The 27,871-nt window shown below is 46.5% G+C and overlaps 2 protein-coding genes across 3 annotated transcripts in view; one reads left to right on the top strand and one right to left on the bottom strand.

Moving 5' to 3' along the window:
* CHST13 (carbohydrate sulfotransferase 13) overlaps positions 1-1,701 on the top strand; it is a 58,797-nt gene extending 57,096 nt beyond the window's left edge. The window contains exon 3 of the mRNA XM_056860162.1: positions 793-1,701. Coding sequence (XP_056716140.1) covers positions 793-1,638 — 846 coding nt within the window. The 3' untranslated portion in view covers positions 1,639-1,701. The remainder of the gene's footprint in view (positions 1-792) is intronic.
* The window catches only part of SLC41A3 (solute carrier family 41 member 3), a 205,900-nt gene that overhangs the window by 116,554 nt on the left and 61,475 nt on the right, over positions 1-27,871 (bottom strand). The window lies entirely within an intron of this gene.

The raw sequence follows: 27,871 nt of genomic DNA, 5'->3' as shown, positions 1-27,871 counted from the left end.
AGAAAAACCCTGTCATGCAGTCATGAGTATTGCTGACATCCTCCAAAGCCTCCTGCTGTGTAGACTGGCACTATATCTTTGTTTTTATATCATCTATATATCTGTTTCTCACGCGTGGATACCTAAATCTGTGGATCGGGACCACACTTACCCAAAACAGATATTTCTGTAAACTTGGGGGACTCCCAGAAATGCAGTCCTCCCTATTCATGGGCTAAAATTAGCTTTCTCCCCACCCTTCCTAAGTTCCATAGAAGAACAGCATTCACTCTGTTTCACTCTGTTGCCATAAAAGGTAGATAGCTGGCAGGGGTGGAAATGAAGAAGAGCCTGTTAGCTGGCTAGCAGCGGGCTGAATATCTAGCTGACTTTGTCCTCCTCCTGCTGCACAGATATCTAAGACCTAGCCATGGCCAAAGGAGTGAGCCGAAAAGCTGTTGTCCTTTGGCTCATAGCCTGAGGGCTGTAGCTGAGAGCTGGCAGGAAGATCAGTCGGAAGAAGATCTGCTGTGTACTCCTGTCCCCTCTCTTTTTGTTCATATCAAAAGTAATTTCCTTTTTTGTAATGTAACCCACTTGGGGAGAAAAGAAGGATATAAATAAATAAATTTAAAACATGGGCTGATGGATAATTAGCTTCTGGCAGGTGAACACTGCCTTAGAGCAGCACAAATTACTTTCTCTCCCTAATACATAGGAGTCTGTGATACTGGACACGGAAATGACTGGAATCTAGCTCTATGAATTTAATGGTCATCATGCAGTGACCCTTTCCCTCTTGTGTTTCCTCAGTTTGAGCTGTCTTCCCTGCAAGCTACTCACCAACAGAGGCGAGACCTTTTAAGTAGAGTGTGTAATCGCTACACTCGCAAGCGGCGCCTCCTAACTTCTGATGACTTGCGACACTTGGTGGTTGATGATGTTCACAGCCTGCTCTACTGCTATGTCCCCAAGGTGGCCTGCACTAACTGGAAACGAGTCATGATGGTCTTGACGGGGCGCGGCAAGTACCAGGACCCTTTGCACATCCCGGCCAACGAGGCTCACGTATCATCCAACCTGCGCACCCTCGCCGAGTACAGCACTCCTGAGATCAACTACCGCTTGCGTAACTACCTCAAGTTCATCTTTGTGCGGGAACCTTTCGAACGGCTGGTCTCGGCCTACCGCAACAAGTTCACCCGTAACTACAACACGGCGTTTCACAAGCGATATGGGACCAAGATCATTCAGCGGCATCGACAAGACCCGAGTGAGGAAGCCATGGAGCGTGGCCACGATGTACGTTTTGAGGAGTTTGTGTACTACTTGCTGGACCCGCAGACGCAGCACGAGGAACCTTTCAATGAGCACTGGGAGCGGGTGCACTCCCTTTGCCACCCATGCATCATCCACTATGATGTAGTAGGCAAGTACGAAACATTGGCAGAGGATGCCAACTACATCCTGCGACTGGTTGGGGCTGACGCAGGCGTCAAATTCCCATCCTCCTCCAAGACCACCAGGACCAATGATGACATGACAGCTAAGTTCTTCCAGAACATTAGCCCCTTTTACCAAAGGAGACTATTTAATTTATACAAAATGGATTACTTGCTCTTCAACTACTCCCTTCCTTCTTATTTACGCATCCGGTGAGGCTGGTGACAGGAGATCCTGCACCTCCCTCTCCATTTTAGACTTCTGCTGTCAGCCAAAGATCAAAAATAAGAGTTGCTTATCCATTTCCGCTCTAGGTGTTGTGGACAATATGTCGTGATTCTGGTCTGTTAACACTGCAGTCACGGTTCTGTCTCTTTCTGTCTGTTTTCCAAGTAAAGGAAACTACCGTTGTTTAATTGTACTCCCTTCTGTCTTTCAACCAAAGAAAGTTGTTTCCAGAACATACTGGAATTGTGGCCTTTTGTGAGGAGGTTGGGTGGGTGGAGTCTGTCAGGAACAATCTGAAAAGCAATTTAAAAGGATGTATTTTAATGTGTTTGAAATTCCCTGAAACTTCTCCCCTGTACTTTGAAGAAGATAGAATGTGTGCCACCAAAAAGTGTCTTATTGTGAATAATATCATAGTATGAACAAGAATTTTCTGTGAAAGAAAGTGTATTTCATCTCCCTTCCACTCTCTCTCAGCTGGCATGTGATAGAACTGGGCACCTCTTAAGGTTTATTTATTCCCCTGCAAATTCCATTGACGTGACTAGAAATTCCACTGGAGCAGTGCTTAGTAGATTGCCCACTTTGCATCTGTGCGTATGCGCGCTTGTGTGGGAAGCCCACTGAACCACTCAATATCTTCGGATCCCAGTGCTCTCCAACCCTACAGATGGAATTTCTGTTCTTTGTACAAGAGGCGTGGGATGCACAGGGCACCCCTCACAGATCCAGCATGTCTCTTGTTTCTGAAAATTTGCACTTGCAACTCATCTTTTGTTTTCTTCTGTATCACAGCCAGAGGATGGGAAAAAAAATCTCCATGGTGACTGCCCCCCCCCCCCGTTTTCCTTGAAATCTTTGTGTTTTTTACCATTATTTCCTTTGGCTGGCGATAGACTTCCTCTGGATTATACTCATGTCAACTGCATTTAGAAAGAGCCAGGTGATTGGCCCTCATCTGGAAAGAAGGGATAGCAGACCTAGGGAAGAGTCGGTTCTTTTGGCATTCTAGCAGCAGCTGGCAGAGGAAGAGCACAGCAGTTTGAACAGGGCTGTCCTGCTTTGTCTGTGCCCTATGCTTGGATGACCTTCCCTTCCGTTAAACTTGGATTATTCCCTTGTGGTAGAGCATTGCCCCATAATAATACCCAAGCTGGATCAGGCCAGAGGGCCCTCTAGTCTGGCATCCTGTTTCTTACAGCAGCCAACCAGTGACTCTGGAGGGCCAAGAAGCAGGGCATGGAAACCAAGGCCTTGCCCCGATGTTGCCTCTTAGCTCTGGGCATCAGAGGTTTATTGCCTCTAAATATGGAGGTTCCCTTTACTAGCCGCGGTTAATAGGCATTGACTGGTCTATCCCTTTTGCATCTGTCAAATCCCCTTTTAAAACCAGTCACTGCTTCTCACCTAGAGAAGCTACCTTGTCATGTATGGGCCAAATCTGTCTCCAGGCATTTCTGTTTATTTCTTGGGAAGCACTTTGGAGTCCTGGGGAAGAGAATGCACTCTAGAAATGGGAAAATAGCACCTCTTAAGCTATAACTCTGTGGGAAAAGACTGCCTTGTTGGTAAGCCCTTGCCAGGCTGCCGAGCTTTGTAGCAATTGTACTTGAAGCCTCAGTCTTGAAACTGTAAAATTGAATTGGTCCAAATGGACAGTTTTGCTTAAATAAAGCCTGTCTTTCCCATCCTGCATTCATTTTTTTTGTCTGGGTGCACAGGGTGTAGCCTCTGTTATATAAATGTGCTGCTAACATGATGGTTTGTAGTCACGTGTCTGTGGCTGGTGTGAAGACGTGTGCAGCGCAGCATGGATATTTGTAAAATTCTCTGAGTGTTTGGATAGCATTAAAAATGAAAGGGCTGATGCAAAGGCATGGTGGATTGGTTCTTCCAACCTCACACTTTTCAAACATGATAGTACTCCTCTCTGATGCATTAGACTCACTTGGGCGAGTCTGCAACTGATACTACCCAGAATTGGGTGCTAATCCAGGTTGCATGATGTATCCAAACTGAATTTAGTTTGTTCTGGAGAGAGAGTTCTGAAAGCAATATATTTTATTGATTTAAAAGAAGAAGAAGAAGGAAGAAGAAGAGTTGGTTTTATATGCCGACTTTCTCTACCACTTAAGGTAGAATCAAACCGGCTTACAATCACCTTCTCTTCCCCTTTCCACAACAGACACCCTGTGAGGTAGGTGGGGTTGAGAGCTCGAAGAGAGCTGTGACTAGCCCAAGGTCTCCCAGTTGGCTTCATGTGTAGGAGTGGGGAAACTGAATGCATTCCAATGCATTCCTATGGAGGAAGGGGGCAACCCCTTCCAGACCCCATAACTCCGGACCCCCTGACCCAATCTTTACCAAACGTGGGGGTCCTTGCAAGGAGAGTCCCTTCAAGCTACCTTGAGAATATGGGACGTCTACCTGCAAAAATGCCCCCCAGGAGCCGCGAAAAGCAGCAAAATGCATTTAATTGATTTAAATGGCCGAATTATTCGGGAATCCCGAATTTAAAGCCAAATTCCCACTTATACCGGTATAGGGGAATTCGGCGTTCAGGTTTTCCCGAATGAAAAATGGCCATTTAAACCCGAACCCAAATTTTCCCCCAATTTTTTTTTCCAACAGCCATAGTTCATAGTGAGAGATGCAGTCTTTCAGATGAACCCTTTGGGATATGGTGTGGATGGCTCATTCTTTGTATATTCTCTGGCTTTCATCTGTACATTACCACATATATAGGCTGAATTCCATGGTGTTTCTTCTATACCTTTCTTGTAGACAGTACCCTCAATGCACACAGCTTTTGGAAGGAGTTGCCCATCAGCATACCGCCATCCTCCCCAAACCTTGCTGTGACAGTTAATTTGTTGCATTCTGAGGTCCACATCCAAGAAATGTACCTTATTCGGAAGAGGGAACAGATATAAGCGTGGCATCCCGGCCAGTAAAACAGTGTAGGAAGACATCATTATGTTATTGTCAGCTAACATTCCTATGTTTATCTAGATACAATCCCCATTGAAATCCAAGAGATTTACTTCCATGTAAATGTAATTGCCCTGACCTGGATGGCCCAGGCTAGCCTGCTCTCGTCAGATCTCAGAAGCTAAGCAGGGTCAGCCCTGGTCAGTATTTGGTTGGGAGACTACCAAGGAATACCAGGGCTGCTGTGCAGAGGAAGGCACTTGCAAACCACCTCATTTAGTCTCTTGCCATGAAAACCCCAAAAGGGGTCGCCATAAGTTGGCTGCGACTTGACTGCATTTTACACATACACACAAATGTAATTAGGATTACAGCCTGAATGGTGTTTGTGAAGGTATACACACTGCAGTAGCTCCCCAAGTACAATAACAGCCCGAGTAAAGCTGCTAATGATAGGATGTTTTGGAGTTTATTAATTCATAAGGTCACAAAAAGTCAGAAATGAGGTGATGACGCATGACACGCACACATTGCAATAAAGAGATACTGTGTATAAATATGCCCCTTGCATAATGAGGCTTCTGCTAATAGTGACCCCAGATTCAGCCAAGTTAAATACCTTTGACCTCTAGTGATTGCACTGGGAGAGTTAAGTACATAAAATTGCAAGGAACCTAAACATTCTTACCTTACAATGCCATCCTAAGCAAAGTGGCACTCGTCTAACTTCCTATTTCCATGGCTCGTACCCAACCTATTTCTGGCCAAAGGTGCTGTTTCCAGAGACCCGTTCCGTTCTTAGTGCACATGAACTCATGAATCTGCTGAAGCAGACCCTCAGTCCATCAAAGTCAGTATTGTCTACTCAGACCGGCAGTAGCTCTCCAGGGTCTCAGGTGGAGGTCTTTCTCATCACCTACTTACCAGTCCCTTTAACTGGAGATGCCAGGGACTGAACCTAGGACCTTCTGCATGCCAGGCAGATGCTCTACCACTGAGCCACGGCCCCTCCCCTAATGCTAAGTACAACTTCCCTCCCCTAGTGCTAGAGTACAACTTCTCTCAGATTCCTCAGGGCAATGTGCCCCCACCCCCAATGTAGCACAGCTAAACCCCAGCAGCAAGATTTCCTCCACCCTCTCCTGATATATGGAAATTAGAGGTAGGGACATTTTAGTGCTTTCTGCAACAAGCAAGCACTTCGGGATTTTTGCTGACAGAAAAAAGGCCGGGGGCAGGGGGAACCAAAAACACAAACAGGAACGTGGACTTCCAAAAGGTGCATGTAGTGTATTTATTGTATACATTACAATGGGGAAATCTGTCCTCTCCCCTCTGATATTCATGTCTGTCGGCTCAGTCTCATGAGGGTAGAGTCCCTCGGTGCTGTCAGTTAGAATTGTACACTGTTTGAGCTGCCTTGCCCTGAGACCAAATGCTCTCACCCTTGTGTCACCTTCCTAATTAAATGGATGTTGTTTTGGACACGCCTGTCTCTGCTATGTGAACCTAAGCACAGGAACCTGAGTACCCTATTGCTGGTTTGCAAGCAAAAGGGAACACCATAGTGCAGAGAACCTAGTTATTATTAATAGGACACATGCCCCGTGGCGCAGAGTGGTAAGCTGCAGTACCACAGTCCAAGCTCTGCTCATGACCTGAGCTCGATCCCGACGGAAATCAGTTTCAGGTAGCCAGCTCAAGGTTGACTCATCCTTCTGTCCTTCCGAGGTCGGTAAAATGAGTACCCAGCTTGCTGGGGGTAAAGGGAAGATGACTGGGGAAGGCACTGGCAAACCACCCCGTAAACATAGTCTGCCTAGTAAACGTCGGGATGTGACATCACCCCATGGTGCTTGCACAGGGGACCTTTACCTTTTTAGAAGTCCAAAGCGTGTTTAAGCACTCTGGGGAATCATATCTTCTGCTGCATACTACAGTTCTCTTTGGGAGCTGTGGCTCAGTGGTAGAGCATCTGCTTGGCATGCAGAAGGTCCCAGGTTCAATCCCCGGCATCTCCAGTTAAAGGGATTAGGCAAGTAGGTGAGGAGAAAGACTGGAGATGCCTGGAGAGCCGCTGCCGGTCTGAGTAGACAATACTGACTTTGATGGATCAACAGTCTGATTCAGTATATGGCAGCTTCATGTGAGCTGTCGCCCTACTTGCTTTATCAGTGATGAGAGCGAATGAAGCCACCTTTCCGGCGTGTGTGTACTGCCTGCTAACCTACTGTTTCCATGTGCACCCCTGGTTTCCTTGCATGGGTGGCCTCAGAGTGGAGCTATGGGGACACCTTGAGGCCAGTCGGATTACCTGCAATCGCTGAAACAGAGTGTGATTTCTGTCTAGGCGTTGACACCCCCATGCTTTCTATATGGTAATTACTGGCCTGTTCTTTGCCACGTTCTCTGCAAGAATTTCTTCTCCTGCTGTTTAAATGACAGGGTAATTCTGATGTCATTTCAAGTTAATAAGAGGCCAAACCTTCTTTGTGCTTAGGAAATTGACTCTGAGATGGCAATTACAGGGGGATGGGCTGCCCACAAACTTCAAATAAAGCTTGTGGAAAATGTGGGATACTCTTCTATAGAGAAACTGGAAAGATACTGAAAGTTGGGATGGTCCACAGGTTCGCCCAGCAGTAGTGAGTCTTGAGACGCAGAAGATTTACTTAAAAAACTGCAGATGTAGCACATTACCTTTGATACTTTTTGCAGGACAATGATTCAGCTCAAACCCAACCCCTTTCTGACTATATATAACTCTTCCTACACACTTGACACTGAGAGACACTGTCCTTCAGTGTTACTCCTCTGAAGATGCCTGCCACAGCGGCCGGCGAAACGTCAGGAAAGAAAATACCAAGACCACGGTCACACAGCCCGGATAACCTACAAGAACCAATGAACTCTGACTGTGTAAGCCTTCGACAATATTTTTTACACAGGAGCTGTTATACAACAATGCGAGTAATTACAGACCTTTTTGTTCTGCTGTTTGTTCTGCTACCTTTAGATTAATTTAGGTGTGCCTGCTGAGAGCCCCTTGGCACAGAGTGGTGAGCTGCAGTACTGCAGTCAAAGCTCTGCTCATGACTTGAGTTCGATCCCGACAGAAGTCGATTTCAGGTAGCCGGCTTGAGGTTGACTCAGCCTTCCATCCTTCCGAGGTTGGTAAAATGAGTACCCAGCTTGCCGGGGGTAAAGTGTAGACGACTGGAGAAGGCAATGGTAAACCACCCTGTAAACACAGTCTGCCTAGTAAACGTCGTGATGTGATGTCACCCCAAGGGTCAGTATTGACCTGGTGTTTGCACAGGGGACTGCCTTTTTCCTTTTTACCTGAGAAAAGTTCCATTTCCTTTTAGGAACTTCTGTGTTCATGAAACATTTGTTTTTAACTGTGGCAATCTTCTATAGGAGTTTTTTTTTTCCCCTCGCTTGCATTTTGCATGATGCTAGATTCAGGGCCCCTCTAGCGGATGGACCCATTCCCTCTTTGGATGGCTTTGACAGCCCCAAGAGGCACACGCACACCCCACCACAGTGGGTGGCAGTGGGGAGCCTGCTCTTTCTCCTCCTCCCTCCATTGAAGGAAAGGGTCAGGGCCCCAAACAGCCATTTTCCTCATTCCCTCACTTCCTTGTTGAGTGGCAAGAGGTGGTGACGGCTGCTTCCTGCTGATGTGTGTTGAAGAGCAGGGACCAGGCAGGCAGGCAGGCAGGTGGATGGGCATGAGGGCACCACCTTGTGGCCATGGTAGAGGAGGGTGAGGAGGGCGGGAGCTACATTGTCATGCCTGACCACCATACCTCCTTGCTTTGCCTCACACACACATATAATTGCCTTGTACAAGTCCCGGTTGTTGCTAAGAGCTGGGAAAGTTGGGTCTTTTGTAACTTCAGCACTCAGCGCACCTTTCAGCAGTTGCCACTTTTCATAACCCTGAGCGGAAACGCATGGTCGCTTTATCCTCCTTTAATCCCTGTTTCAGCCAGGATCGAACGCACATTAGGCGAAACACATGTGTTCGATCCAGGCTGAATCCTGGCTGAAACAGGGATTAAAGGAGGATAAAGCGACCATGCGTTTTCGCCCCCTGTCGCACCATAATAGGAGAAGCTGCTCTTGCTTTAATGTGCCACTCTGGGCAGCTGTTCAAGATACAGCAGCTAGTCCTTGGTTGTATAGATGTATCTTGCTCATGGCCTTTACTGAGATTTGGTGTAGTGTACAGGCGAGGAGTATGAGAAGCTACAGAAACTTTTCCCGTTCACCTTCTTTTCCTACAGATCTGTTAATATAGGCAAGTAGGATTGCCTGGAGAGAGAGAAAACATCCTGTCCCTTGAACAGAGGCTTAATGGGCTGTTATTTACCACACAGTGTTATTTACCTGTGTGCAATGAGAAGCTTCAAATGTCCATTTCCACACATAGAGCCTCTGTTAAAAGGACGTTTTTCTCCAGGCCTCTTGGCAAATGATGTTCTCTTGGATCCAACCCTCTTTTCAACCCTCTTCACGCAATGCGGTTAAATTGTGGAGCTCCCTGCCCCAGGATGTGGTGATGGCTGCCAACTTGGAAGGCTTTCAGAGGGGAGTGGGCATGTTCATGGAGGAAAGGGGTATTCATGGCTACTAGTGAAAATGGCTACTAGTCATGTGCATACCTATTATCTCCAGGATCAGAGGAGCATGCCAAATATATTGGGTGCTGTGGAACACAGGCAGGATGGTGCTGCTGCAGTCGTCTTGTTTGGGGGCTTCCTAGAAGCACCTGGTTGGCCACTGTGTGAACAGGCTGCTGGACTTGATGGGCCTGGGTCTGATCCAGCAGGGCTTATGTTCTTATTGGTCAGTAAGGTGTAATTAATAATTCTTATACTGATACTTTACAGATAGCTGTAAAGATTATAATAAATCACTGGGAAAGCACAGTGGAAATGCTAAAAATGATCAGTTGTCAGATGTACGGTTCCCATACTTAGCTTTTAATTAAAGGTCTGATTTCCTAACTCCACTTTTACAGTGTGCCTTTAGCCCAAAAACACTTTTAAGCTATTCAATAGCTTGTTTTGATGCTCTGGCTGGGATTTTAATATTGGGTTTTAATTAGCAACTTTTAATTTTTTTAAAAAAGTTTTTATTATGTTTCATTTTGTAAGTTGCCTCAGACGACATAAGTGCTCTAAAGAAATAAATAATAAACAAAACCTATAGTACTGTCGACAGCCTCCATGTGCCTGCTCCTAATCATTATGTTTATGTGGTTCAGAGCATTTCATCTTATGCCAGGAACTGGCAGGATGGCCACTCTCTTCCCCCCAATCTGGACTCCTGTACCTTTAAGAGAAAGAATCCTGGAAACGTTTCCCCTTCACAAGGAGATGGAGTGATCCAGGACGACAGATGTGGACCTACAGCTGTGGTTCCGAAGCAAGGATCTGTGGCTTTCAGGAGAGAAGAATCAGGTCTGTGTTTTATAAAGGGGATTGGGCAGCTGGTTCTCCTCCAGAGCCTGTGAAGTAACAAGCAGGAATATTGTCGAAGGCTTTCACGGTCAGAGTTCATTGGTTCTTGTAGGTTATCTGGGCTGTGTAACCGTGGTCTTGGTATTTTCTTTCCTGACGTTTCGCCTGCAGCTGTGGCCGGCATCTTCAGAGGAGTTACACTGAAGGACAATGTCTCTCAGTGTCAAGTGTGTAGGAAGAGTAATATATAGTCAGAAAGGGGTTCGGTTTGAGCTGAATCATTGTCCTGCAAAAAGTAACAAAGGTAATGTGCTAACCATTGTCCTGTAAGTATTAGGATAATGTGCTAATGAGGGTGTGGTATGTTAATATGGAACCATTGTATCCTGAAGCGATCTGTTAATGTGTGAAATCCAAAGCTAATCTGCATGACTATTGTTGACTGTAGTCTTTGTTAGTCTGGAGGTTTTTCAGGACAGGAAGCCAAGCCTTATTCATTCTTAAACTCTCTTCTTTTCTGTTAAAGTGGTGCTGATGTTTATGAATTTCAATGGCTTCTCTGTGCAATCTGACAAAATAGTTGGTAGAATTGTCCAGTCTTTCAGTGTCTTGGAATAAGACCCTGTGTCCTGTTTGCGTCAGTCCATGTTCAGCCACTGCAGTATCTTTCAAGCAGGAAACTTGTTTTTACCAGAAGCAGTGCAGCTGTGACCTGAAAATTCAAGTAGATCTTTAGAACTAATTAGGACCCATTTTTACATGTTCACTTTTCTGAACATGGCTGTCCCCCTGTTGTATCACTGCAGATTGCAGGATCTCCCCCTCCCCGCTCTGAGTCATGTGCAGAATGACATTAATTCTCCCTGTCTCGTGCTTTTGGAGCAACACCCGAGAAACCATTTATCATCCCTCTTCTGTTGAAAAGTCTGAAGAATCTCAGGTGGTTTCAATCTTTGTCAATTAGATTAGAGTACACCGCGTAAAACTGATTTAATCTGCCCCCTCTCTGGCTGAATTAATCAATAAACTGCCACCAAATGGCCACGCTTTCTCTATCTCGCTCGGTGCGAGAACACACCGCTCTCCAAAAGGCTTTCGGAATGGAACTTTAATCATTTTGTTTCAGCAAAACACCAAAGGTTTTGGCTTGGCAATAAATCTTCGTTTCCCCACATAAAGATTTAAAAACTGATCTAATTACCGCAAGATGCAGAAGGGGCTACTGTTCTAACCTCATCCTTTAAAAATAGTTTGTAGAGAACTACAAGTGCCATTTGACCAATGTTTCCATTGGTGCATCAATTTTAGCTGTTTATTTCTAAAAAGCAAGTTGTGGGGGCTCTCTCTGTGTGTGTAAAGTGCCGTCAAGTTGCAGCCGACTTATGGCTTTTGGGGTTTTCATGGCAAGAGATTAACAGAGGTGGTTTGCCAGTGCCTTCCAGGGGCTCTACCACAAGAAATATCTTTTAACGTGGATGGCCTGTCTCCTGATCTCCTTTGCCAGCCATGGTTACTTAGGATTGAGGAAAAACTACTCTAAGACTCTAATCACTTCTTTGGCTCCTACTTTCAGTCATGTTGTCGATGTTTGAGTTTTGTATATGTGTGTCCTGCTTTGATTCCCCATTCCTCTTTGTTGAATTAAAAGTTACTTCTATTTTAAATTCAACTTTATGTGATTGAAGAGTCTGGGAGTTGTGTTTGATTTTTTTTTTTAATCTACTGGCCAGCCCCCCTTTGGGAAGTGGAGGCCAGTCAGCTGGAAGTATCACTACTTTCTTTTTGTCACCTCCTTCCATTAACAACCCTGGTCCCATAATTTCTTCTCTCAGCTGAGGTTGGTGGGAGGAAACGGGGTTACATTGGCTGTGTGCCTTTAAGCATCTAGCAGTACAAATAACAGCTATGCATAATGGGCATAAAATCCCATTCTCATTGACCGCCATGCAATTTACCTTAAAAAGTAAAGGTAATCCCCTGTGCAAGTACCAGGTCATTGCTGACCCATGGGGTGATGTCACATCCCAACGTTTACTAGGCAGACTATGTTTACGGGGTGGTTTGCCATTGCCTTCCCCAGTCATCTACATTTTACCCCCAGCAAGCTGGGTACTCATTTTACTGACCTTGGAAGGATGGAAGGCTGAGTCAACCTTGAGCCGGCTACCTGAAACCGACTTCCATCGGGATCAAACTCAGGTCATGAGCAGAGCTTTGACTACAGTACTGCAGCTTACCACTCTGTGCCACGGGGCTCAGTAACTTACCTTACTCTAAGTCAAATGAGCTCCTGGAGCTGGAAAGAAAAATATGGAGCTTTTCCTGGTTCCTTTTTCATGTCTGTCAAAGCATTTTGTATTTTTCTGGGTGTTTTTTAGTAAACAAGCATGATGCTATTCCCACTTGCTTGCTTAAAAACGTTATGTTTTCAGCCAAATTGTATTGCAAGAGGTGTGTGTTTGTAAGAGAAACTGTATTAGTACCAAGGACTCATCTCAAAAATTGCTGTTAAATAACAGTCAGTGCTGTGTTTCAAGCGAAAGGGATGAGACAGTCTTCTGTGAAAGAGGAAAATACTGTGCTGGGCGCCCAGGGATTTTTTTTTTAAAGGGTTATTCAAATCTGACAGTGTTTACTTGCTGGCATTCTGCTTGCCCTCCCTTGAAAATACTGCATCTCTATTACACTTTCCTTCTGGAAAAATACTAGCTGATGCCTGAAGAGTGCCTCTGTGTGATGCAGAGCTGGAAAGTGTCTTTGTTGTCATTTGGATTGGCCGGATTTGGAACCCACTCCACCCTATGTCAGTTGTCCCTAACATGGCCCCTGAGAGAACCATGGTGGCCATAGATAGGTTTCCTGGTTCCCATTTGCTTCTTCCCCAAAGCCTATAGCCAGTTCTGACTTTCATCCCCCTGACTGGAGTGGGAGGTGCTTTAGAAGAATCCAGGAAACATCATATGTGTACCTGTAAGGAGCATCCTTTCCAAAAGAACTTCCTCTATCATGAGAAGTTACAAGTCAAGCATCCTCCGAACATTCTGTGATTGCCATTAGCCCCCGCATGGCAGCCGTTTTGGGGCGGCACTTACTCCCCTTTTTCAAAATCCCCAAATCCCCCACTTGCTTAATGAGATCGGGGACCCTTGCCCTAGGGTTTAGGAGGAGAAATGTTTTTGAAAGCACTCAGTAAGGCCGTTAGGCACTTCGTCTGGCACACTAATTAATCCGAGATCAGTTTTATCATGATATAATTTGCCACTAGATACAGATGTACAGAACTTAGTGGCTGCGGCAGGTGTCAGTGGAAGATGGGCAGTGAACCAAGGCTTTGGGATAAGCTGGAATGCTTCACTGGGTTCCTGTGGCTGAAAAAAGCAGTGAGGAAAGGGTTAGCTCTACTGGCAGGATGGCAAAATGTTGATAAAGATCTGGATCCTGCTCCCCCGAGGTGAATATCACTTGATTGTGACTTTCAGGCCAGCATCAGTGAATCGTTCAATTCACCGCTGATGCCAGAATTTGAAAAAAGAAGCTTCAAAGGAGACTCTAGCATGAAGGCCCTGAACCAGAACTCATCAGGGAATTCAGTTGTGTTGAATTTGGATTGACAATGACTGGAGACATTGTGTGGATTCTCCCACAACAGCACAAACTTCTCTACAGAGGAGAGTCCCTTGATGCTACCCTGAAAATTTGGAAACTCTACCTCAAAAATTGCCTCCCCCAGAGCTAGGGTTGCCAAGTGCCAGGTGGTGGCGGGCAAACTCCCACCAATCCACCTGGCCGCCCGCTGACCAGCTGAGGGTTGGCGGACAATCTATGCAGGCAGGGACAGGTCACTTCCAGTTCACATCTAGAAGTGCTGCATTGCAAAGGGCCGGTTTCCATTCAAACTCCCAGTTTGAGTAGTAAAGACCTGTTGCACTGCGGCACCTCCGGGTGTAAAACGCATCACAAGAGGCCATTTGATCCCCCTTTACTGCAGTGCAATGTTTGCAATGTGGGGGATCGAAACAGTTATTCCATAGCAGGGGTGGGCCTCAGCATCTGCCCCACACTGCCCATTGCTGACACCCGCAGTGCTGTCCTCCCTCCTGGCCTCATGACCCACCTGTGAGAGAGTCAGGGCCTACTTTTGTATCCCAATCCACCAGTTTAAGAACCCCTACTGGATTCAGATTCAAGCCATTGTATATAACCTTCCAGTTCAGAGTGTAAACCACAGGGCTAAGAGCCAGCGATTTATTCAATGCAAGTGGTCTAGAGGAAGTATTTTTACTGTTATGTCACCCAGAACCTCTGGATTCGAATTCACCTGCCTCTAACCATTTGTTGCTCTGTGAACATTTAAATGCCATCTCATTCAGCATTATTAACTTTGCTCAAAATGGGATGCAAGGCAGAGTTTATGCAGCCTTCAAGCGCTAAATATTGTTGTTTTTACAACATGGCTTGGGTATTTTGGCTATTGAGATGAGTGTTATTTTTCTTTAGAAGCTGCTGGTGTCATGGAAACAATTGCTTTCGAAAATGAACTGGACGTTTGATATCTACAGGCACAAAGCCTTTGCATTGCTCTGTTGAGGGCGAAAAAAATTCTACCTGTTGCCAGAGGTTGCTTTCTTTTAGTGAAAGACTTTGAAAATGAAGAGTAATGGGACCCCCTCTGTCTCCCTTTTCTCAGGGTAGATGTGGAATATTAGTGGCAATGAACATGAATGGGTGGAGACTGGCCAACGTTTCTAAAAGGCGACAATTTACAAAATGCCCATAATGTGCGTATAGTGCCGTCACGTCACAGCCGACTTCTTGCAGCCCAAGCAAGGGGCTTTCAAAGCAAATGAGAAGCAGAGGTGGTTTGCCCATTGCCTTCTTCATAGTTTTTTTTCTTGGAGGTCTCCATGCCGACTACTGACCCTACTTAGCTTCCGAGATCTGGCGAGATCGGGCTATACCATGCTGCCTTCCCTCCCATGCTCATAAAAGTTTTGGGGATTTTTTTTAAAAAGCACAAAGCAGTCTCAGGGGGCTGCAGTTTTGAGTAGAGCAGTGGCAGGGATGGAGGAGAATTTAACTTTCCTTGCTAGCTTTTCCCAGCTCAAAACCAACCACCCCAGCTGTTTTTCTTCTGTGGGGTTCCAGACGTGTATTACCCTTACATATAGAGTTGCCAAGCTCCAGGTGGTGGCTGGAGATCTCCCGCTATTACAACTGAACTCCAGGCGATAGAAATCAGTTCCCCTGGAGAAAATGGCTGCTTTGGCCATTGGACTCTATGTCATTGAAGCATTTCCCCTGTTCAAACTCCGCCCTCCTTGGACTCCACTGCCAAAATTTCCAGGTATTTCCCAACCTGGAGCTTATAAACTCACATCTAGAATCCTGCAGAGGAAAGAACAGAACCCTCTAGGGAGAGACTATTGATGGGGGATTTCCTAATAGTTTCCCTCCCCCATGATTCCTCATCACTGGCCCCCCACTTTCTTTCCCCAATAGCAAAGTTGAGGGACCAGTGCCTTTCACAATGGCAGATGAAGTTGAGGTTTCCGCATATGCAGTGGCCTCCTCAGCTAAGCAGGAAAATATTTACTTCTGAGTTGTGGTTGTTTTAAAGTAGCACCCCAACCAGCATGAGCCAATGATGGATGAATCTCCTTGTCTATCAGGAAGCATGGAATACTGAGGGCAGTTCAAAGGGGAGGGGTGGAAAAAAAAACCTGAAGGCTGCAATCTCAATCTTTCCTGGAAGTAATCCCCATTGAATAAAATAGGACTTTGTCCTGAGTAGACCTGCCTAGGATTCCTTATGGCATCTTGGAGGAGGAGATACAAGTCGTGCGTGTGAGGGGGACATTTTTCCAATTATGGATACCTCTGGAGTTCTCAAGGTTGCCAACCTCCACGTAGTGCCTGGAGAACTGCCGGAATTACAACTGCTCTTCAGACTACAGAGATCAGTTCCCCTGGAGAAAATGGCTTCTTTGGAGGGTAGACTCTATAACATTATACCCTCTGAGGTCCCTCCCCTCCCCTCTCCAAACCCCACCGTCCCCAGGGCCCACTCCCAAGTCTCCTGGAATTTCTGAATCTTGTGTGGGCAACCCTAAATTGCTTCTGCTCATGCAATATTAGCTCAGGAAAAAAAATCTGCAAGAGGACCCTATTTAAACCATCACATTAGTACTGCTATTAAGAGCCGCAGAGTTTCACACACGCTTGGTTTGGAAAATCAATGTAGATTTTTCTGGGAGCAATTTGCAGTGCGGCCAAATGTTAGGGGCAAGACATGCTCTTGGGCACAGCACAGTCTCGCTGCTGAAATTCCAGCCTTTCCGTCAGCTGTGATCATTGATGGCTTTGGTTCCTTCGTAACTTGGACCTTACGCAGTTGCTGGCCACACGCACACAAAGGTTTCCCAGTTAGGAAAGCAAAGGACAGCCATCATGCACATAGCAGGGGATGGGGGATGCTTGCAGAACCTGCTTGGGGCTTTCCAGAAGCAGCTGCTGGCCAGTGTTGGAAACAGGACACTGAACTACAGGGGCTTTTTCATTCAGTCCAGCAGGGTTCTTGTTATAATGTCAAGGCATGCAAAACAATCAATAAAGCAGGGGCTCTATAGTACAGAAGAGCATTTTAGATTAGAGTTGTGCATTGTTGCTTCTATTTTTATTTTGCTTTGCTTTCGACATAAAGTTGGTTTGGCTTTCCATTTTGTTTCAATGGAAAACACATTTCTGGCTGTTTACTGTACAGTTGGGATGACATTCTCAGGGATTTGTTTCAAGGGCATGTCCATGCAGATGGGTGAAAGGGTATGCGTTTAAAGGGCAATGGAGATGTTCACTTTCAGAGTGGGCAGATGCAGGCACTTGGTGTTCTCAAAAGGCAAGCAGGATTACCCAGTGGGCACAAATGCTTCCACTCGGCGGCAGCTCAAGGCAGCAAAAGTTATGCCAGAAGCAAAGGAAGACACCCTCAAAAAGATAGAAAGAATGGCAGAGCCACCACCCCCTACTTTGGTCTCAGGCACAATTCTCTGGTCACCTCACAGATTATTTGCCCTGGAGTTCAATGTAGTTGGGAAATGTGTTTATTTCACTGTTTCCCCTCAACATACTGGTGCATTTGTGCACTTCCCAGGGATCCCCTGGCTTTTCTTTAAACTTTCCCAAACCTGCTTTGGTATGATGTTTTGGGAAAGATACCAGCAAAACTTGGACATTTGCCATTTAAGTGAAAAAGTTTGAATTTTCCCAGTTCTCCCTAAGTGACAGCCATTTTCTATGCCCTTTCTCTGCAGCAGCCATTTTGCTCCACACCAATGCCAAAAGGGGACTGTTTTTAATCAACAACTGAATATCCTTTTATCATTATAAATATACTTTTTATCCTGTAACTAACTTTTAATCAGTCTTTTTTAACCGGTTCTTGTAGGTTATCCAGGCTGTGTGACCGTGGTCTTGCTATTTTCTTTCCTGACGTTTCGCCGCAGCTGTGGCAGGCATCTTCAGAGGAGTAACACTGAAGGACAGTGTCTCTCTTCAGTGTCTCCTTCAGTGTTACTCCTCTGAAGATGCCGGCCACAGCTGCTGGCAAAACATCAGGAAAGAAAATACCAAGACCACGGTCACATAGCCCGGATAACCTATAAGAACCGATGAACTCTGACCGTGAAAGCCTTTGACAGTCTTTTTAAATTTTGTAGATATTTTAGAACACTTTGTAACAGCCTGTGGCTATACAAATAAACTTGGACTCATTATAAAGATATAACCATCTGTGTACCAGATTCCCTGAATTCCCAGCTTTCATTTTTTTAAAGTAAATCTCTAGTCACTTTCATTGTAGAGATATAAAGGGAAAGACATAGCTCACCAACAAAAGGGACAATCTGGGGAGGCGGTGTATACGTTTTCTGTGTGTGTAAAGTGCCGACAAGTCACAGCTGACTTACAGCGACCCCATAGGGCAGGGGTGTCAAACATAAGGCCCAAGGGCCGGATTCAGCCTCTTGGAGGCTCATATCTGGCCCACGAGCCAGCTGAGGCAGCCAGCCCCCCCCTCTCAATCTGGGCTGGCGAGGCATGGCCCTGCTCGACCAAGTGATGTTTATGTCATATGCAGCCCTCGTAACAACTGAGTTGGACACCCCTGCCATAGGGTTTTCAAAGGAAGAGACGTTTGGAGATGGTATGCCATTGCCTGCCTCCGTGTGGGCTGAGAACTGGGACTGGCCCAAGGTCACCCAGCAGGCTTCATGTGGAGGAGTGGGGAATCAAACCTGGCTCTCCAGATTAGAATCTGCCACTCTTAACCACTATACCACACATGTCTTACATAAATAATAATAGGAGTGCAAGTACTTGGGGGGAAGGTTCACTTACAGTGCCATCCTAAACAGAATCACACCCTTCTTAGTCCACTGAAGTCAATAAGCTTACAAGGGTGTAACTCTGCTTAGCATGTCAGCTTTAAATTCCCATTCCATGTTTTTTTCACTAATCCCACCCACATGGCTGATGAATATGGTTACAGTGCAATTGACTGTGAAACTGAAAGCTACAATTCTTCTCAAAGAGAACTGTCAGGGAATGCAGACTCACTGTTAGATTGTGCATTTTTTTTGTTTTTAATTATAATAATTATAATGAAAACGAGGTGCTTCATAATTCATAAATAAGATGAAAACAAAATACATTCCCCAGCCTATAATGAAAAACAACCACCACCTTATTTTCTTCCATTCGTTCTTGTTTCTTCTGTTACGGCAATCCCTGCCTGCATTGGTTTCACTTTTACAAGTCAGCCAGCATTTTAGTAAGGAGAACCTGTGGGTGGGGGGAGAGAGAGGCTCTGCGAGCTGTAGCCACTAGGCTACATTCATGCATGAGGTATTCCAGTCCCAAAGGACATGGGATGGGATTTTGCCTTCCTCTTTCCTCCCAATGCTTCCCTGCTGTGCCAAATTTCCCCTTGCATTCTGTTCTCCCCCGCTTGCCTGCTGCTCTCGAAACTTTGTATTGGCCATTTATGCATGGATATTTTGACTCACATTTGCCCCCGGACGGACTCGGTTCTTCCTTGGAGTTGTGCATGATTTTTTTTCATCCCTCAGAGTTCACTTCACTCTCACCCCACCTTTTCTTGGGTTTTCCCAATGCTGTTGTGCCACGGATTAAAGTCTGCTCCGAGACCAACTCAGTTCAAATTGTAGCCATTTGCGTGCATAAGGCATTCAGGGTTTTCCCCTCCTCCTCCAGCCAGTGAGAGCCGCGGACCAGGAAGAAAGGGGTGGGGAGGAAGCGAACGTTTGCATACTCAGGAACCAACACTGATTTCCCCCCCCCCCTCATAGTGTCTTGGTGTAGTTGTTAGTAATGGGGCTTACTCCCAGGAAATTGCAGGGGACAGGCAGGTGAGCCATGGGCTGGTTTTCCCCCTCCCTTTTGTGGAGGCATTTAAAAGAGCTTAACTTTGTCTGGGAAGAGAAACTTTTTGGCGGGAATGCGAGGTGTATGGAAGGGGAGGCCATTGACAAACATACCTGTGTGCGCTCCCTCCCTCTGCAGCTGTCACCCGTTTAAAGGGGGAGGAGGAAGGCAGGAAAGGGCATCCAGAGCACTCCCGCAGTGGCTGAAAGGAGCGAACGCTGCATGAGAAGAAGCATGCTCACAAGGCAACGGCGCCTTCCTTCTCTCATGTGGCTGTCTGACGCGTACATGAGAAGAGCCACTCACTGGGAGCTGGGGGTGGTGTTTTCAAGGGGCAGGGACTCATTTTTTTCGAATTTTTGCTGGTGATTCTGCAGTACAAAAACGTCTCCAGGACTTTCTTTGGGGCAAACAACTTCCATGCATAGGATTTTGAGAATTTGGATCAGAAAAATGTGGGTCAAGAGAGAGTTGGACCCAAAGTAATAGTCCCATATATAGGCCTTCTTGTCCAAGCAAGGTCCTACTGCTGCCTGTCTACTCAGATGCCTTATTCTCCTTGTGCTACCAAATGCCCTTGCCTTGTCAGTCTACCTCTTCCTTGTGCTCCTGTTTTTCAAGCTCAGTGGCCCCAGTGCTGTCTGTGTTACTGTTTGGGATCTTTCCTATCAATTCTCCCACAGACTTTAATGTTGCCTTTCATTGCCTCCAAAAGAGGGAGCCCTGTATTCCACCTGTCTGAAATTTGGTAATGTGGGTGTTCTCCCCCTAAGTTTTTTTTTCCAGTTTAGATTGAAAACTATGAAGCTGCAGACCTGAGAAAAGTGAGGGGGGAGGTTTCTTCCATTGAAACCAGTGGGAAATAATAACAAAATAGAATTATGAAAATGAAACAACAAGAAAGGAAACAATAATGAAACAAAATGAAACAACCGCAAAGGAAGCAATCATGAAACAAAACCATATGAAATAACTCAACAATGAAACAGTCTCTTTTGGAATCAATAACAAAAAAGAAACAAAACAATCTCCCATGCACAAGTCTACTTCCTGTCTGCAAATTTGCAAATCCCATCTGCTCCTGTTCAATTGCCATCCATTCCTTCCTTTTAGATCCCCCTGTATCTAGTTTATGTTCTTGCCAGGCTCTCACTCTGGGGGTTCAGAGTCCAGGGCTGCTCTCCAGCATCCTTTCTCAGTGAGCCCAGGGTCTGAGCCAGTGTGGTGTAGTGGTTAAGAGTGGTGGTTTGGAATGGTGGACTCTGCTCTGGAGAACTGGATTTGATTCCCCACTCCTACACATGAACGGTGGACGCTAATCTGGTGAACTGGATTTGTTTCCCCACTCCTACACACAAAGCCAGCTGGGTGACCTTGGGCTAGTCACAGCTCTCTTAGAGCTCCCTCAGCCCCACCTACCTCACTGGGTGTCTGTTGTGGGGAGGGGAAGGGAAGGTGATTGTAAGCCGGTTTGAGTCTCCCTTAAGTGGTAGAGAAAGTCGGCATATAAAAAAACAACTCTTCTTCCCATATCAGAAGTGTATGTGAGTGGATGTCTTGAAGTTGCTGAGAGGTTATGCTACAGCACCTGAACTCGGATCTGGATTTCAGAATTGTGACCCTTCAGTTTCAGAATCTGGAATTTTTTTTAAAAAAAATAGAATGTCCAAATATCCAGAATTCAGTGGATATCTTTGTACCCTCAGGATAACTCTGGCTAGGCCGAGAGAGAGTGACTGGCTTATGGCCACCCAACAAGCTGCATGGGGTTGAGTGGGGATTTGAATGTGGATTTCTTAGATCCTAATCCAGCTCTCTAACCACTGAACTGTACAGGCAGTTCAGGTTTGCAGCATAGTCAGAACAGGGATAAGAAGTATACCTCTGACACCAATCTGCTAATTGGTTAATCTGTACAATGTATGTTTTTCGTTTATATTTTAAAATGTTTTCCCCAGCTTACACTGGTCGATTGTATGAGCAGCACGCAAGAGAAAGAAGGCTAATCAATGCCAGCTGCTGGCCTGGTTGCGCGGAACACACAAGATCCATACAGCTTTACCTTGTCAATGTTGTAGAAGGGTTCTGTATGGGGGTGGCCATACCGAAGGTTGCTGCTGAATGAGGGGTTGAACTGGTGTTAGCCCGTGGAGGGATCCTCCGAAACACAAGCATACAATGTGGGCAGTGTTGCTGAGCTGCAAGCCATCTTTGTTGTTGTACTGGAAAGGCAAAATGCTTAGGACACACACAAACACACGAAGCTGCCTTCTACTGAACCAGACCCTTGGTCCATCAAAGTCAGTATTGTCTACTCAGACCGGCAGCGGCTCTCCAGGGTCTCAGGCAGAGGTCTTTCACATCACCTACCTGCCTAGCCCCTTTAACTGGAGATGCCGGGGATTGAACCTGGGACCTCCTGCGTGCCAAGCAGATACTCTACCACTGAGCCACAGCCCCTCCCAAAGAAACATAGAGGCTGCTGAAACCCGGGACAAATTTTCCCTCTACCCTCAATAAATGTTATGCAACAGGAGGAAATAGCTGCAATAGCAAAGGATTTTAAGGGGCACCTTAAAGGTTGTTTGTCCTGTAAACTTGATTACTTTTATTATGGAAGATGGCCATGTTTTTTCACTAATTCCACTCACATGGCTGATTGATAAGAGTTGCGGTGCAATGGACTGGGGAACTGAAGGCAGCAGCTACCATTCTTCTGAAAAATTATTGTAGAAGAATTGCTTAATTCCTTGAGAAGCTGAACAAATTCACAGGCTGATATGCTTTGTGTGAAATCCATCTGCAAAATGTGTTTAGCTTTTCTAGAAGCAGAGGTTTCTGTGGAAAATCCATCACATCTCTTACAATTTTTATGTTATAGGGTCCTTGGCTGCTGTCCCATATATGTGCTTTGATTACAGTTTCCCTGTATCATAGGTTCTGCTGTTTAATTTAGAGAACCATCCAGGGGTGGGGAGAGCCCAGTCACCCCTCTCTGCTGGGCCGTTTGGGGTGGGTGGCTACAGCAGCCTGGCCAGGAGCCGGGGAAGGAGGATTAGGGGACTGTATGGCATTATACCCAGTTGGGGTCCCTCCCTACCCCAAGCCCCACCCCTACCAGTCTCCATTCTCAAAATCTCAAGGGATTTCCCAACCCATTGTTGGCAACCCTAGCCTGCCATAAGGCTAGGCTTGCCAACCTCCAGGTGGTGGCTGGAGAGCTCCCGCTATTACAACTGATCTCCAGGCGACAGAGATCAGTTCCCCTGGAGAAAATGGCCGATTTGGCCATTGGACTCTTATGGCATTGAAGTCCCTCCCCTCCCCAAACTCTGCTCTCCTCAGGTTCCACCCCCAAAATTTCCAGGTATTTCCCAACCCGGAGCTGGCAATCCTATGTAAGGCTTGGATGTGAGATGGGACTCAGACAGCAGTCTGTGTCAGGGTGCAAGTTGAAGAGGAGGCTGGTGGTGGGCCTGGCCTCCTGGGACCTGTGCTGGCTGAGACCTCAGGGAAGGTGGGGTGGCAGAAAGGAGGCCCAAAAGGGGAGGCCATTGGCCCGTATTCCCCTCACCTGCTGCAATATTCCCCCAGGACAGGGAGCATTGGAGGAATCTAGGGCCATCCTGTCCCCAGACAATCCTTTATTAGGCCAGCCCAGGGATAGGTGAAGAGGAAAGGCCAGGCTGCTCCTTAACAGACAAAGGAAATGCACAAGGCTGGAGCTAGAGGGCTCTGGGTGAAGCTGAATCCCCCCTCCTCTCCATAAGAAGAGGTTTTTATAAAGGCTTTTATATGCCGACTTTCTCTGCCACTTAAGGAAGAATCAAACTGGCTTACAAACACCTTTCCTTCCACTTCCCACAACAGACACCCTCTGAGGTAGGTGAGGCTGAGAGAGCTCTAAGAGAGCTCTGACTAGCCCAAGGTCACCCAGCTGGCTTCGTGTGGAGGAATGGGGAAACCAACCTGGTTCTCCAGATTAGCCTCTGCCGCTCATGTGGAGTGGGGAATCAAACCCGGTTCTCCAGATCAGACTCCACCGCTCCAAACCACCGCTCTTAACCACTACACCACGCTGGCTCCTACACCACGCTGGAACAAGGTGCAATAGCGAACAGTACAAGACACTGAGCTTTAGTCGAATCCAGTGACTGACAGTGGCTAAGACCATCCATTGACTTGCCCTTTAAACAAGGGCTGGCAGATAATATTTTTGTACCGAGATCCTTTCCTGACCAAGGCCCATTACAATTCACAGCAGCTGCACCAAAGCACAGCCAGGGGCTTGAGTAGATTTTTTTAGAGGGGGGTGGGGACAGGGCTGAAATCTGCTCATAGAGGGTGAAACATGCACTAGCAGTAGGCTTGAATGAGAAGAAAGCTCTCGTTTCTGTGTCTCCACTAAAAAGGGGATGATTTCTTCTTAGGATTCCAGTAGTAGCCTTAAGTCTTTCTTAGCATGTACTGATACAAGAAGACTGGTCTACTAAAAGGAAGCAGGTTCTGCAACAGCAGTGTCAAACAGGCAGGCGTCCTTAATTGGCACCACTAGGGCACTTGCTTCCCCAATGAGGACCCAAAGCGGCTTACATCATTCTCTTCTCCATTTTATTGTCACAACTACCCTGCAAGGTAGGTTAGGCTGAGTGTGTGTGACTGGCCCAAGGTCACCCAGCAAACTTCCATGGCAGAGTGAGTATTCCAGCCTGGTTCTCCCAAATCCTAGTCCAACACTCCCACCACTGGCTCTCATCTTGAATGCAGAAGAAAGTTGAGTTAAAACAAACACAAGTACAAGGGAAACACAGCTTTGTCTATTGTTCCTGTCACGTCACCTAACTTTTAGAGAGCCAGCGTGGTGTAGTGGTTAATACTTTAATCTGGAGAACTGGGTTTGATTCCCCACCCCTCCATATGACTGGTGGATTCTAATCTGGTGAACCAGACTGGTTTCCCCACTCCTTCATATGACACCACTTGGGTGACCTTGGGCTAGTTACAGCAAACAGAAACTCTTTTGATTTAATTTCAACCAGTTGGTTCTGGTCCTACCTTCTGAGGCAACAGAAAACAACTCGGGCACCATCCTCTATATGACAGCCCTTGAAGATGGTCATCATATCACCTCTCAGTCATTTCCTCTTCAGGCTAAACATAGTCCTAGGCTCTCCTTAGCTGCCACCCATGATTTTAGCCTTGACAACTGCCATTACGGTCTTTTTCCCCGGTGTAGCCAGGGTTAAAAACACAAGTGCCAAACCAATACAATTTTTGGAAAGAATGGTTTCCTCACTTCAAACCAATAATCTTCCCAAACCTGACTAGTGCTTACCATTTATAATGTCATTTCGTTAACAAAAAGGGATATTTATGCACTTCTTGGTTGCAAAGTACAAATTAATCTGACAAAAATTAAGTCAGAGACACAATTGAAAACTCTCAGTGTTTTTTTGATTTTATTTTGTGGTGCGTGTTTTTATAAACCATAAAACTCCCATCAGTTTTAAAACCATAAAACAAAAAGAGAGAATAAAAATTCTGTCAAAGTAGGCACAGTCTCTGTGGACAATAGTGCATCTCTACCTTTGGGTCTCCTGGGATTTCATCTGAAGAGGCTCCCTGATACAAACTTGCATTGGAATTGAACAGCTCTCTGTTAAGGTGGGTGGTTTAGGAATACCAAAGGCAGGCTGAGTGTAGGCAGGTTTGCTCTTCCCAGCACAGATCTCTTTAGGATGCTGAACTCCCAACCCTATTTTAGGTGAGCCTTCCAGTCAGTTTTGATACAATATTGAGTATGCTGTGTGAAACTGAGGGCTGGAGTTCCCGAGAAAGCATTTGAGTTCTTAATTGGGGATGAGCATCATCCAGAAGTCTTTGTATACAAAAATGTGTACTCTCTGTGAATGGCTTCAGATGTGGCCTTGACATCAAGAATGGGGAAGGATGCTGGAAAGCTCAACAGACTCTTTTCTTAAACGCTGGTGCTTCCGCTTCTCAGAACTTGTCTTTGATGGGGAAGGACTGTGGCTCAGTGGTAGAGCATCTGCTTGGCATGCAGAAAGTCCCAGGTTCAATCCCCGGCATCTCCAGTTAAAGGGACTGGGCAAGTAGGTGATGTGAAAGACCCCTACCTGAGACCCTGGAGAGCCACTGCCGGTCTGAGTAGACAATACTGACTTTGATGGACCAAGGGTCTAATTCAGTATAAGGCAGCTTCATGTGTTCATGTGATAGACCTTTGGCCTTTCACCACCATCCAAGGAAATGTGCAGGTGCTCAATACAGAGATGGGTTCCGTACCTCCCTGGTGTGCATGTACAGGAATGGGAAAGTTCTAGTTTGGATGGGAAACAATGTGGAGAAACAAAAAGCACAACTGCCTTGCCTTCCTGTTTCTCTTACATCAACCATATCATGGGTTGCTCTGCAACAAATGCAAACTTTTGGAAATCAAGATTTTAAACAAATTTCACGGTGTGGCTGGCAGGTTAGGTTCCACCTCTCCCTAACACTGACCAATGGGAACTGATGGAATGTTGTTGAGGGAGAGAGTTGAAAACAGCCATTGGCTGAGTGAAGCATGTGGCAGAAGAGCAGTTCGACCGGGAAAAGGTCAGCTTGCAATGAACCTTCCCAAATGCCTGAAGGAGGACATAGTACAAACGTTCCACTGAAAAGGAATTTTGTAACCTCTACCTGATTCCCTCCAATGTTAGGCTCAAACCATAAATACAAGCTAACCCTTTGAGGGGTGATTATTAAAGGGGACGGGGCTACCCTGTCTGGTGGTGTCTCTGTGAACTAGAAGAGTTGGTTTTTATATGCCGACTTTCTCTACCACTTAAGGGAGACTCCGACCGGCTTACAATCACCTTCCCTGCCCCTCCCCACAACAGACACCCTGTGAGGTAGGTGGGGCTGAGAGCGACTAGCCCAAGGTTACCCAGCTGGCTTCATGTGTAGGAGGAGGAATCAAACCCAGATCAGAGTCCACCGCTCTTAACCACTACACCACACTGGGTGTAGTGGGTAAGAGGGGACCTTGTGTATGGAAGGGTCAGGGCTGTCTACATATTTTAAAAGAGGCAAGACAGGTTGCGATCAGTGACCACCTGACCTACCTGTAACCCTGAACCTGTAGGACAGAGGTTGTATAGAAGGACCGGCTACCACTTTAAGCTCAGGGCATGCCAGCATATGAGTGATTCCAAAAGCTGAGGAAGGCATGAACCTAGATGACAGTTAACCTGGGGTAGTGGATAGACTCCAATTATTTGAATGGAGGAATTCAGGGACTGAGGTTAGTGTCATCAAACCTCACCTGGTCAAATCCAGAAAGCCTGGTCAAGAAGAAAACATCATAATTAAAGGGCTGGGAGAACCTACTTTCCTGGTGCCTGTGGCTAAAGTGCAGATACAATCTAAAGACTGAGATGGTCTTTGGGAGGTAGGGGTATTAGATGAAATCCCTGCCCCCATGATGTTGGGGAATGACCTGGGGTAAAACATGCAGCCAGGGTGAATGTGGCAACGTGCTCCCAAATCAAACTGCAGTAAGGTACATCTCACCAAGAACAACGGGTGGCCACCCAAGAAATCTCACAATGCAATGAAACATCTGAGGAGGGAATTAAACTTCAGGGTTTGCTGGAGGGAACAAGCATGATTCCAACAGGGGAAAAAAGAGATCATCTGAGTTTATGGTAGAACCGCAATAGGATGACAAGTTAACAGTCCTTAAGGCAGGGGTGGGGAACCTTTTTCCTGCCAAGGGCCATTCGCACATTTATGACATCATTCAGGGGCCACACCAGGTGTAGATCTCCCGGTGGGGGGGGGGAAGAGGCTAGGGTTGCCAGGTCTCCAGCCACCACCTGGAGGTTGGCAACCCCAGGGGAGGCCACACAGAGAAGGCCTGAAGGGTGCCCCCACTCCCCCCTCCCAGGCGGAAGGGCAGCCAGCAGTGGGCCCGAGCAAACGAGGTGCCAGGGGGGCGCAGCCCACAGTCGATCGGCAAGGGAGGAAGGAAAACAGAGAAAGAGGAAAAGGGAGGGAGGGAGAGAAAGGGAGAAAGAAATGGAGAGAGAGGGAGAAAGAAAGAAAAGGACAGAGGGAGACAAAGAAGAGGACGGAGGGAGACAAAGAAAGAGACAGAAAAAGAGGGAGAAAGAAAGGGAGAGAAAGGAGAAAGAGTGACAGAAAAAGAGGAAGAGAGAAAAGCCTTCCCCCACACACACACACACACTGGCCCCACGCGACCGGGACCCAGCCTCCCCTGCCCCCCTCCACACACCCGGCGGCACACAGAGCCCCGCGCGACCGGGCCCCAGTCTCCATGCCCTCTCCTCCCCAGTCCACAAAAGCCCCCCCCCCGA

The sequence above is a fragment of the Euleptes europaea genome, chromosome 1 (assembly GCF_029931775.1).
Source record: "Euleptes europaea isolate rEulEur1 chromosome 1, rEulEur1.hap1, whole genome shotgun sequence".
Lineage (NCBI taxonomy): Eukaryota > Metazoa > Chordata > Lepidosauria > Squamata > Sphaerodactylidae > Euleptes > Euleptes europaea.
This window is presented reverse-complemented; position numbering and strand designations above follow the sequence as displayed.